Below are 13,218 nucleotides of genomic sequence, written 5' to 3' on the forward strand. Positions count from 1 at the left end.
TACACTTCTCAGTCTTTCAGGATTACAGCTCATCTTCACTCCATATTAGGTTTTGAGTGTCTACTTGCATGCTTACACTGATGTGTTGTTAAAACTGAATCATTGCTATTTTGATGAGAATTTATAATAAATGACAGAGTATAGCATGTTCCAGAAAATGCATGCCTCCTGTGTCTATTTTTGAAATACAACACAGAAGGATGATGGGGCTCCAGGGGAGACAACAGCTCATCCGCACTCTGGTTCAGCGCTACATCGAATCAGTCAGGAGAGTTTGAAGAGGCAAAACACAAAGGTAAGACTGAAAAGGTTTTCTTAATCTGTTCATCATGTTTTGTTACATACCCCATCAAATCTGACTCGATTAGTTTAGTTTGATATTTGTTCAAATGTACTTTTAGCAGACATTTTAGCACACATTTTAAATATATCATCTTCTTTTTCTCTTCCATAGGACCATACACTTTTTTCATCTTAAGTTAATGTTTATTAATGTAGTACTATATCTGTTAAGTCACATATCATTTCATTCATTTACATGACATTTCCAGGTCTAGAAGTGATAAACACTTTTTTCAAGACTGAGAATTTAAAGAGGGTGAATTAAAATGATAAATATTTTAGTCATATTTTAAACAAATAAGTCATCTTGAGGCCCACTTGGAGGTTTGCTTAAGCCCTCTTAGACTGGGATCCGGTCTCCTTTATACAGCAGAGTATAGAACTATATTCATACTGTAGTTTATAAATGCAGTGAAAAATATTGAAATGACCTGGAATGTCTTTCCTCCAGATGTTGGGAACAGGATCACAGAGCTGAGCAAAGTGATTGGCCAGCTACACATTGAAATGAAACGCATTCAAACAAACTACTCTGCCAACACTAAAGGAGACCCATCAGGAGGATCTTCTTTCCTGGGGAAGTACATCCTTGGAGCCAAAACAACTTCAGGGGCTTCAACCGCAATGAGCCTATACTTCATGAAGAACCAGCAGAGGAGACTAACGAAGAGGAAGATGACAGAGCCAGACAGGAACTCAAACTAAGAGCAAAACAGTTAGGGAGAAACAGATAACACTGTGGAAGACATGAATAAGATGGAGGGGGAGAAGATGAGGGGGATGTGTAGACAGGAAACGATGATGTCATTGAGCTGAGCATGGAGGGAGAGGAAGAGGGTGGTGAAATAGAGATACAGAGAACACAAGTGAGACAGTCATAGATATAGAATCTAATAGAGATGCTGAAAATGAAGCTAGTGGGAAAACAGAAGATGAGATGATAGCAGAAGCCAGCATGACAGCTTGAAGAGGCAGTAAATACAGATGAGGCGACAGGAGCGGATCTAAATGACCTCAGTCTCAACTCACACTGAAGTTTGAATTGAAAATAAATGAACAAACCAAGTTGCCTGAAAACAAATGATTCTAGAGCTTTTAGCTTTTCTCACAAGTAACGATGTTCACAGAGGTATAGTTTATTACATTAGCTATAAACATACTGATATTTGAATACGGTTAAATTTTGAACAATATAACTATTGCTCTATTCATCTGAAATATCCACTTGTTCTGTATTCCTTGTAATAAATGACCATTGGTTATCTCACATATCGCAAACAACTGTTCAAAAGTTTCGAGGCAGCAAGTGATGAACCCTTTTAGTAATACAAAGGGTTGCATTAATTTGATAAAAAAACATTAAAGACTTTACTGATTAGAAAATAGTATTTCACAATATTAGTGTTTTGCTGCATTTCTCTCCAACCTCAAACCTTTGAACAGCGGTCTATTTTTAAATGTCCCTTACCCGACCAAATACTTTGGCTCCACCGTATATGCACATTAACTTTGAGAGAAGCATTCTGGTTATTTGGTCCTCTGAAACTGTAAATTAATTTGTAAATAATATAGATTAAATAATTGTAGAAGTCATGTCATTAATAAAATCCATAGACCACCATTTTGCAATATTGTACTCCTATTCAATGTAAAAATTCATAATAGAAATTATTTCATTTTAAAGCAGTAATTTAATAATTTTTACTTAATATAAAAACCCAGAATACATAGATGGAGAGATGGTTAAATGTATGAGAGCACATTTATCGCCCCAGAGACCATATGTATGGCAGCTTGTCAACACTTGCTGTTTGTGAGAGTCACTTTTCCCATGAGGCCTTGGTGACTATTCATTAACCAATCACCTGCAGCCTCACACCCTCCCCATTCACCTCTACTGGAACGTCTCACCCGTTTCATTAACCATAATAATAAATCACCCATAACTGCACACAGACAACAATTTAGTCAGCACTACATTATCATTTATAGATGTCTCAATGTAAATAAAAGAAAACTCAAAATTTAGTTAGTCTGTACTTTATTTCACCCAAGCTAAACAAATCGCACGTGTCCTTTCAAAAACTAATGCAAATTGGCAACCATCCTAATGGTCCTTGTCAACAGGAGCTGAGTTCATGAACCACACATCAGACACTCGTCACGGTTCTCCAGTGAACACACCATAGCAGCCATGTTGAGTTCTTTGATTTCCTCCTCGTTGCTTGCACTTTTCTGCGTCTCCTTCAGTTTTTCTTTGTTGAGAGTGAACTGGATGGGGTTGGCAGCTGGTTTAGTTCTCAGGTAGTACATTCCTGTTTTAAGACCCTGTGGGGAGCAGCAGATGTACCGTTTATCTATCGACTCAATTTCTCGACTTCCAAATCCAGGCTCAGAAATGGTCTAGCTTACCTGCTTCCAGCCATAGAAGTGCATGCTGGTCAGTTTGCCATAGTTGGGTTCAGCGATGTGGATGTTGAGAGACTGGCTCTGGTCAATGAAGGCTCCTCTGTCTGCAGCCATCTTTAAGATGGTCTTTTGAGAGATCTCCCACACGGTCTTGTACAGCTCCTTCAGGTCATCTGGTATTGTGGGGATGCCCTGCAAAAAGAAGGACATTTAGAAAGGGACCAATGCAAAAACAGGAATAAAATAATATGAATCCAACTTGGAAGAGGCAACTAACTTGGATGGATCCGTTCTGAGCAATTAGCTGGTTTTTCATTTCTTCATTCCAAAGTCCTCGTTCCGTGAGGTCTTTGAGAAGATGTGGGTTCACAATCTAGAGGTAAATGTAACCCACCAGTTAATTTTATACAAAGACATCAGTTTATCTGTTCTTGCAAACGTTCACTAATGTCAGGCTCACCTGAAACTCTCCAGACAGAACTCTGCGTGTGTAGATGTTGCTAGTGTATGGCTCGATTGACTCGTTGTTTCCCAGGATCTGAGCAGTGGAGGCAGTGGGCATAGGAGCCAGCAGCAGACTGTTACGCACTCCATGCCTGGGGAGCAATGATAATACATATCACATGACCTATGTAATGGTTTTAAAATTACAGCATTTATAAAAAAATGTACTGCGTGTACACTACAAAAATCATAATTTTTATATTATTCTTTTATACTTAGTGTTATTTTTAATTATAATTATTAAATTATGCATTTAAACATTTTCCCATGTCAGTTTGATTTCCAGGTCTTCCACGGATTTGCTGAAATTATGCATCATGCAAATGGCTACTAACTTGGCAATCTTCTCCTTGAGTGCCTCCCAGTCCCACAGGTCTGTAGGGGTCTTATCCCACATATCATACTGCAGGATCTGTAAAATCATACCAGAAACAATTAGACCTCTGTAAATCACAACTGATATAAAGTTTCCTTACACAGGTATTGTGCATGTTTTAAAACGTTCTAAGACCAGAACTTCTTAAGGCAAGAATTAATGGGAACACAAGTCAACATGTTCTTTAAATAAAAATAGGGAGCACACAATAGAAATACATTAGTAATTTCAAAGTTTGAAAAATTCAACTTACAACATTTTTCATTCATTCTGAGTTTATGATCAGAACGAGAACAAATTCCCTGACGGATATTTGTTCACCCTTACATCTAATCTGATAGCAAATAGTAAGCATATTTTGGCATGCTGTCCTGGGAGAGGGCTCCGAGCCCAGAATATAGCCCGAAGCCAAAAGAACTCCCCTATCCCTAATGTGGGATAAAAATAATTTGAAGATGTTGAGTTGGGGAAATGAAGAGTTGGGGTGGAAGAGGGATGCCGGAAAACTGTCACAGGACAGAAGAAGGCTGTGCATGTGTGTGAGTTCTGATCGTGCACCTCCCAAACCTGGTTCAAAAACAATTGTCTTAAGTATGAAATCATTTAATATTGTTCTGTTTTTAGGAAAATAAGACTTATCCTTAAATCAGGATATGTTAACTTGGCATGGTAAGACAAAATACTGAATAAGAATTTTTCGCAGAGCATGCCATCATCATGACTAATTTAAAACTTTTGGTCTGATTAAAGACCTTTTAAAGGCCTTAATTTGTTATTGGAATCAATACTTCAAGACCCACAGAAGCTCTGCTTATATAAGGTATAGATCTCATCCAACTTACGCCCTTGCTCACAGGAGACCCAGCGTACGTTTCATACGGCCCAAATTCCGCAGCCAGCTCACAGCTGGACTCCAGCGCAGCGTAGTAGATTGTCTCAAAGATCTGTGTGTTGAGGAGTTGAGCCTCTGCGCTCTCAAATGGGAAGCGCATGAGGATGAAGGCATCAGCCAGACCCTGAACGCCGATACCGATGGGCCTGTGACGCTTGTTGGAATTCTCTGCCTGTTGTGTGTGAGAGAAGATCAGCCTCTGCAGCAAATTACAATAATGCAGGCTAAAGCACAAAAAAAAGCACCTTACCTCTTGCACAGGATAGTAGTTGATATCAATGATTTTGTTCAGGTTCTTCACAATGACTTTTGTAACAGAGGCCAACTTCTGGAAGTCAAAAGTTCGCTCTGGGGTGACGTACATGTTAAGTGCAACGGATGCTAAGTTGCAAACAGCCACCTACAAGAGAAAGTTCGGTCCTCCATGAAAGCACTTTCAAATTAAGTCAAATAAGCTATATAATACTTTATGTAGGTATTCTGCACTCCTTACCTCATCCTTACTGGTGTACTCTACAATCTCGGTGCACAGATTACTGCATTTGATGGTGCCCAGGTTCTGCTGGTTGCTCTTGCGGTTACAGGCATCCTTATAGAGCATGTAGGGTGTTCCGGTCTCTGTCTGCGACTCAATGATGGCATGCCACAGCTGCTGAGCCTTCACCACACGCTTAGCTTTGCCCTCCTTCTCATATCTGGAACAGAAGATCATTGTATATGATTGTTACACAGTGACTTGATAGATGTTTTACGGATTTATATTAGCAGCATTAGTAGTATTTTCCTACTTTGTGTAGAGATTCTCAAATTCCTCTCCCCAGCACTCATCCAGCCCGGGACAGTCATTAGGGCACATCAGACACCAATCCTACATGGGATATGAGTCACACATGAGTTAATGCTTAAACTGAACTGATGAAGGAAATAAAATGTACAACTAATAATACATATATAAAAACTCAACCTTTTAAAATTTGGGTATTTTATAAATGTCCTTATCTGCATTTATTTGATCGAAAGTAAAAACCGTAATTATCCTTAAATATTACCACCTTTTAAAATAAAATACCATTTTACATCTGAATATAATTTAAAATGTAATCATTCTTCCTGTGATGGCAAAGCTCAATTTTCAACAGTTGTATTTAAAGGTTTAGTTCACCCAAAAATTTAAATTCTGTCATTAATTTCTCACCCTCTTGTTGTTCCAAATGTGAAAGACCTTCTGTTCATCTTTCGAACACAAATTAAGATATTTTTGGTGAAATCCGAGAACTCGCTGACCCTCCATAGACAGCAACACAACTGAAATGTTTCCAGATCCAGAAACTTAGCAAGGTCATCTGTAAAATAATCCATGTGACATTTTCTTTGTGCACAAAAAGCATTCTCATAGCTTTGTAAAATTACGGTTGAACCCCTGATGTCACATGGACTATTTTAACAATGTCCTTACTACATTTCTGAACCTGGAACATTGCAGATGCAATGATTTCTATGGAGGGTCAGACAGACAGTGTTCCGAAGATGAACGAATGTCTAATGAGTTTGGATTGACATGAGGGCGAGTAATTAACAGGGTTTCTACAGACATGAACAAGTTAAAACTAAAACTTTAAGACGTTTTTAATTCCACCTTTATGAAATTTAAGACCTAAACCTGTAATAGAAATACACATTATGTGCGTTTAACAAAAAAAAAAAACCCACTGTAATAAATGATTGCGAAGATAAACAGTGAACTTCATATCAGAAGACAATATTCCATGCTAAATATCCCCATAAAAGCACTGCATCACCAAGATCTATCAGTTCTATCAGCTTTAAAAAAAAAAGAAATGCAGATTTGAGTATGTAAATTTACCTTTACAAAAGGCATAATTGTAAAAAAATAAAGGTACTTTAAATGTGAAATTAAAAGTGCCAGTAGGTGGCAGTGAAACATTGCTATTGAACCGAATCATTTAAATGTAGATTCATTCAGGAACGAATCTCCATGTTGCACAGAGACACAAAACAGCGCTAGAACTGTGTTCAGAATTACTTTTGTTGTCGAAATAGTGCAAAAACAGGCAATCTGGTGTCTAAAACTTAAGTCTCTTAATTTCCAATTTATTGAACTTGTAAAAAAAAGAAAAGAAAAAAAGTCAATACCACATTTGCAATCATGGTAATTTTCAGAGACTCTTCATGTGAAATTGATTATTTTCTGCCCCCATGTCTTGAATTTGTGATCATTCTGGATGTATTTTAATAGACCGAATCATGCAGTGAAAGAGCACACTGTAAATAATGCACGCGCACTAGATTTCATGTAATGCTTGTGTTTCAATTTTTTTCTTGTATCTTAAGAAAATTCAGTTACAAATAAACTAAACATTTTGAATTTTTACATCAGTGTTTCTTCTGAGTTTCTTTGTGTGTGCCCTTATGCTCATTTGTTCTGAAGTCAAGTCTCACCAGCGTGACCCTGATACCAAAAATACACCATCTATTATTAGTCGCCGTTTCTATTGAATGTAGGCTAATAAAATTAGAATTATTTTCACATTTCGATGCTGTTTTTTTTTTTGCCAATTAGGTTTTAATCAGGCTATTTGTCAGGTCGGGCAATCATTTTAAACTAGCCAGAAGGCTGATCAGCTGTAGTCTCGACCTATATTATTATTATTATTATTGAGAACATTAAGAAGGTAGTTTGACCTGTATTCTGCAATTGCGATTCTCTCTGAGGATGCAGCAAGGGGGAGAAAAAATTAATTATCTTCGGTCTGTCCAATGATTGTAAACAGTTATTAGGTCCGTCAGACTTGAGATATTTTAGCAGTATTGAGAATTGTTTTAGTTTAAAGTGTGCTCACCCCATTGGTCTCCACACGCTTCATGAAGAGATCAGGGATCCAGAGGGCATAAAACAGATCTCTGGCTCTCTGCTCCTCTTTACCAGTATTCTTTTTAAGCTCTAGGAAGTCAAAGATGTCAAAATGCCAGGGCTCCAGGTACATAGCAAAAGCTCCTGGTCTCTGAGTGAGGAGGAGAGAGAGATTGTCAGTTTTACAAGCCAAACTTAAACCACCTCCTGAAAAGTCACATGCAAAACACCTTACCTTATTTCCTCCTTGGTCCACATAACGTGCTGTGTTGTTGTAGACACGGAGCATAGGAACCAGGCCATTTGAGTTCCCATTAGTCTAAGATGCCAAAAAACAACCATAAATTAACCCAAATGCTAAGGTTAATAATACCAGTAAATCGAAAGCGGCGGATGGAGAAAACTCACCCCTGCAATGTAGCTTCCAGTAGCTCTAATGCAGCTCACTGCCACCCCAATACCTCCGGCCGACTTAGAAATGAGGGCGCACTGCTTCAGGGTGTCATAGATCCCATCAATACTGTCATCTTTCATAGCAAGCAGGAAGCAACTAGACATGACAAAACAAAATTATATTATACATTACGTATAGAAATCCACTGCAATACTGCCCCCTTGTGTCTGATTGCTGTATAGTGATTGTATGTTCTCCTACCTGGAGAGCTGTGGCCGGTTGGTGCCGGCGTTGAACAGTGTAGGAGAAGCGTGAGTGAACCACTTCTCAGAGAGCAGATTGTAGGTTTCTATAGCTGCCGCAATGTCCTCTTTATGGATTCCCACGGACACCCTCATCAGCATGTGTTGTGGCCGCTCGGCGACTGAAAACAAAGCGGTCAAGGTGTCACAAAAACATTTTCCATTTCCATTAAGTATTTGCTCTTCTTCCCCTCACTTAAAATTGTCATCTACCTCTACCATTTTTGTCTTTACTATAGTGTTCTATTGCTCCATTACTTCCTCATCCTCTCCATTTTGTTGTCTCAACTAGAATATGCTAATGTTTGCAAATAAGAATCTCATGCCTTACCTTTCCCATTGATCTTTAGCAGATACGAGCGCTCCAATGTCTAAAAGGGATGTTAAAAACTAGTTTAACATCATTTTTAGATTTAGATATACAAGTGTATTTTACATATTTATTTTGTAATTACCTTGAAGCCAAAGAAGTTGTAAGAGAAATCTCTGTCAAAAATGATGGCCGAGTTGAGTCTCTAGGGAAGAAAGGAAAAATAACATTACAACTGTTGGGTAAAAAAAACAAAAACAAGACAAATCATTCATAAGCACTTCATACTTACATCTTTGTTGGCCAAAACAATGTCGAGGGTTTCCTTTGAAACCATAGGTGAGTGGCGGTCATTCAGGGGATTCACATAGTTGTAGAGGTCCTCCATAACCTCTGTGATCAGAGGAGGCAAGTGATGAGCAGCAAATAAAAGCATTATGATCCAATTTAGATTAAAGTGAAGTGTCCACTGAACTCACCACTGAAGACCTTCTTGGTTTCTTTGTGCAGGTTGGACACAGCGATGCGGGCCGCCAGGATGGCATAGTCAGGGTGTTTGGTGGTGAGGGTGGCAGAGATCTCAGCAGCCAGGGTGTCCAGCTCTACTGTGGTAACACCGCTGTAAAGGCCCTGAATCACCTTCATGGTGATATGAGTCTGCGAAGCAAAATCACTTGATTTAGGGTCAGAGCTTTACATTTGCTTCTTGGGAGGTGATTCTTTAATAAAATGATTACTTATTCAGGGATATAAGAAAGACCTAGAGAGGACAGGATGTTGTGCAAGTTACTAAACTGGTCTTTATGGATTGGTTGTTTAAATCTTAAATCTATGCTGTTGTAATACTCTAACAGGCCTGTCAGGGATCTACTGTTGGAAGAATGATAAACTAGGCCAGGGTTTCCTAACTGGAAATGCTTGAGGTCTATTTAGAGAAAGATAAAAAATACCAAAGGGGTTAAAATTACAAAAGTAAATGGATAAATTAGATTAAACCTAGGGATGCATAGATCCGATACTGGCATTTTCTGTGGATTGGGTATCGATCAGATGAGACCGATCCAAATCCGATATTGTGCATATACTATTCTGTGTTACTGCTGAGCTCCACGAAAGGCACAAAAACAAAGCACCAAAACATTTTCGTACACATATTTCAAGTGTTCTTAAGATGTTCCATAGTTCAACATGAGGTACAGATTAATACTGAAGTCATTCAATTCAAGTTCACAAACTCTTCTCTTCGCTGCAGCTGTCTGTCATCCTCCATTCAGCAAAACAAACTGCGTGTTGTGTTCGGTTACTACAGTCAAAACCATGAAACTCTTCAAGAGCACACGGTAACTAAGGTTTAAAACTGTTTAAAGAAGAGGCTCAATAAAGTAACACACAGATTTAATACACTACGCTTCACTAATATCTCTTCCCTTTGTACTAATGATGTCTGGTTCGCGACTGAATCGTTTGAACTTGTTCGCATCTCCAGTAATCATTAATCCAGAAATAACTGAAGTTATTCACTTTTTTTAACATGTCTGACACTCTCTTCGAGTGGAAATTAACCAAAATCCCAGGTTTTTTTTATTTACACAAACAGTACACTGACTGAACTGCTGTGAAGAGAGAGCTGAAGATATACTGCTCTGGGTGTGTGTTCACGGTGTGTGTGTGTGTGTGTGTCAGGGCTGCCAACTCTCACGCATCTGGCGTGACACTCACGCTTGGACTTCAGCGTGAGATTGATGCTGAAAACGTGAGTGTCACGCCAGATGCGTGAGAGTTGGCAACCCTGGTGTGTGTGCACTTTGGATGGGTTAAATGCAGAGCACGAATTCTGAATATGGGTCACCATACTTGGCTGTATGTATAAAAAAAAAAAAAAAAAAAGAGCACGGGCAGAGTTGCTTGTGTGTTGTACTAACTTTTCTATGTGGACTCGGGAGGGCTGCGCAGCCTGTACACTGTGACTCCGTGTTGTTTCAACCTCATCATTCTGAGGCACGGGATGCACATAAGTGCTCTGTTCCGCTTTAATATTGGCACCTTTAGTATTATATTACTTTTCTGCACAATCAAAGATTATTAATAGTCTTGTATGTTTTACCAGATTTTAGACTTAATCACTTTTATCTTTTATTTGTAAATAAAATATTTCACTAGATTTTATAAAATTATTGTGGACCTGTGATTTTTCTAAAATGTTTAGGATGATTATATCTTTTTTCATTAAAATTAAGTTGTTTATAGGTAGTAGATTGTGTTTAACACACAAAAGAGTGATGATCAGATCAACACAGAGAAGTATAGAAATTCTACATCGGGTATCGGATTGGATCGGTATCGGCAGATACTCAGAACAATGCCGAAAATGGTATTGTTGCATCCCTAATTAAAACAACCAAATAAAATGATTAAAATATATATAAGTAAATAAAGCAAAGCAATAAATATTAACAAAAAAGTAAATAAAGAAAAAAAAATCTTGCACAAGGAGGATCCACTGAAATAGGAAAGTTGACCTTAGAAATAGGTTTTGATGGAGACGATTTTATAACTTACAGGATCAACAAACTCGGCATTGAGTCCATAGCAAAGTTTCTGGATGCGTGATGTGATTTTGTCGAACATAACACGCTCCTGGCGACCATCTGAGACAAGAACACCACCAGATTATTAAAAACATGAGCTATAATAATAAAAGTCGAGCAGAATACATCATGCTGTACAGATGGACGGGATATGAACAGTCAATAAAAACATGAAAAACGAGTTAATTATGCTAATAATTATAGCAAAACAATTTAGCTAGCATAACCTGTTACATGACGATTTATATAGCACCTGTCATTCATTCAGGTTTCATTACAGAACGACCTAACTTAAGTCAAAGAAGCAATTGGCGCCAACTTTGAGTTAACAAAGAACACTACTAACGTTAGTCTCTAGGTGTTGCTAACATGAACGAATATCGTTTTCAAAGGGTATGCAAGTTAGTTGGAAAAAAAATAATATAATAGCACAATCAATAAATCTGCGACATTAATCAAGGCATTCTCGTTGTTCTCTTTATGTTCAAACACGGCTAACGTTACACGATTACGGTCCATACTTAACATGTTTGACTTGGGGATTGGACATAATTTTGCTTATGTGAATTTCATAAACGTACAATTTGTATGTTAATGTAACGTAAATAAGGATAAATATTACCTTATTTATATTAGCATACAAACTGTGCGCTAGCTCACTAACTTATGTGGCAAATGAACAAGTTAGGACGAGTGGGACTTGAACTCACCTCTCTTGATCACGTGCATGATTGACGTCTCTGCTAAAGAAAACAGAGGAAAAAAACGAATTAGGAGTATTTGTGGATAAAGTGCTATTCTGTTAACCGACCCCTCAGTTGCTTCTGCAGACTGATGTTATGAAATACTGAGCGCGCCCGTCTTTAACGCGCCAGAACGACTTCGTCAGATCCGGACCGGAAGACAATCTCAGCCAATGGGCCCTCGCTCCTTCTCATACTAGACGGAACAGGAACAGATCATTCCATCTTTGAAAAAGGTCCCGTTCCAAATTGCGCCCTAAACCCTTCGCAATTTTCCTGCCTTGTCCAAATACCCACACTTGCGGTCTTGGCCACTTAAAGGGATAATTTACCCCCCCAAAAAAGAAAGTTAATAAAAACATCTTCAAAGTAGTCCATGTGACATCAGAGGGTCAGTTAGAATTTTTTGAAGCAACGAAAATACAGTTTGGTCAAAAATAGCAAAAACTATGACTTTATTCAGCATTGTCTTCTCTTTCAAACAAACCAATATCCCGGAGTAATTCATTTACTCAAACAGCAATGGTGTCATTGGCGATGATTGCCCTTGATTCAAGCCTTCAGTTTACCCATGCTCAGAACATTAGCACAGAATCAGATCAGAATCAATCACCAAAAGAATCAGGGCCCGGTTCCCCAATATGTTCTTATCGCTAAGTAGTTCTTAACCTATTCCTTAACCTCTCTCTTAACCTTATGGCATGGTTCCCGACACGTTCATACGCTAAGTATATCTTCTGTAAGTCACACTTTCGTAAGGTTGGTCTGGACCATTCGTAGCTCTCTCTTAGCGTTATTTGAGCTCATGACGCTACTGTACAGCAGTCTTTAGAAACCATCGCAGCGAAGTACAAGTCAAACTATGGTATGTTGACAATTTTGTGGCTCAACAATGATTTTCTGTTATTTTTAAGACTCATAATAAATTATGTTCGCAATGGATACAGGCCTATTTATGAAGTTGACTTTATGTGGTTACAGAACTAATAAGGTGGTAATTAGCCTAGGCTTTTTCGTAATGTAATTAAAGCGAATTGGCAATCATTTTTTTGATAATTAAAATCTGGCAAACAATTTGGCTCTAAATGGCTAAGATCTTTAAATGGGTAAGCATGGTGGTGTCCAGTAAGCGACCAACTATGGCAGCGATCCAACGTGTTCTTGTATTGAATCAAAGACGGAGCCGGACTCGGAGCCGTTTAGTCCATGTCAGTTTTTTTATTCGGCAAAACTTAAGCCCTTTTGACATTTTGCCTGATGTGGCTATATTAAAAAAAATCCCCTCCCAAGACAACTCATTGTGGAGCAGCTGGACCTTCCCAGACCTGCGCTGGCCAGGCTAACGCGGAATTCTGCTTTAAGCCCTGAAGCCCAGCGCTACTTTTTTTTTCTTTTTTTTTTTTTACTACAGAGAGATTCATCGAGGTCGTGGGAGAGGGCTACAGCCTAATCAAGACCTCTGTGTGGAAGTGCATCCACACTGTCA

General features: G+C 38.5%; 1 protein-coding gene across 1 annotated transcript; it reads right to left on the reverse strand.

Annotated features, from left to right (window-relative positions):
• Positions 1-2,393: 2,393 nt before the first annotated feature.
• On the reverse strand, positions 2,394-11,881 carry LOC132117336 (ribonucleoside-diphosphate reductase large subunit-like). Its single transcript, XM_059526573.1, has 19 exons — positions 11,700-11,881; positions 10,961-11,049; positions 8,881-9,058; positions 8,694-8,794; positions 8,547-8,606; positions 8,423-8,462; positions 8,051-8,213; positions 7,804-7,945; positions 7,631-7,714; positions 7,385-7,546; positions 5,312-5,391; positions 5,017-5,218; positions 4,774-4,923; positions 4,474-4,695; positions 3,591-3,667; positions 3,212-3,347; positions 3,029-3,124; positions 2,755-2,943; positions 2,394-2,670 (listed from the first exon to the last, which is right to left on the reverse strand). Exons 1-19 carry the CDS (start codon positions 11,716-11,718, stop codon positions 2,479-2,481), a joined length of 2,382 nt encoding a protein of 793 aa, XP_059382556.1. The 5' UTR covers positions 11,719-11,881; the 3' UTR covers positions 2,394-2,478.
• Positions 11,882-13,218: the final 1,337 nt, after the last annotated feature.

The sequence above is a fragment of the Carassius carassius genome, chromosome 36 (assembly GCF_963082965.1).
Source record: "Carassius carassius chromosome 36, fCarCar2.1, whole genome shotgun sequence".
Lineage (NCBI taxonomy): Eukaryota > Metazoa > Chordata > Actinopteri > Cypriniformes > Cyprinidae > Carassius > Carassius carassius.

Excerpts from the sequence above, each read along its gene's own strand:
- LOC132117336 (XM_059526573.1), bottom strand. Across the intron at positions 8,463-8,546 it reads ACAACTTCTTTGGCTTCAAG|ACATTGGAGCGCTCGTATCT; the intron begins GTAATTACAAAA and ends CATCCCTTTTAG. Across the intron at positions 4,924-5,016 it reads AGTACACCAGTAAGGATGAG|GTGGCTGTTTGCAACTTAGC; the intron begins GTAAGGAGTGCA and ends TTTCTCTTGTAG.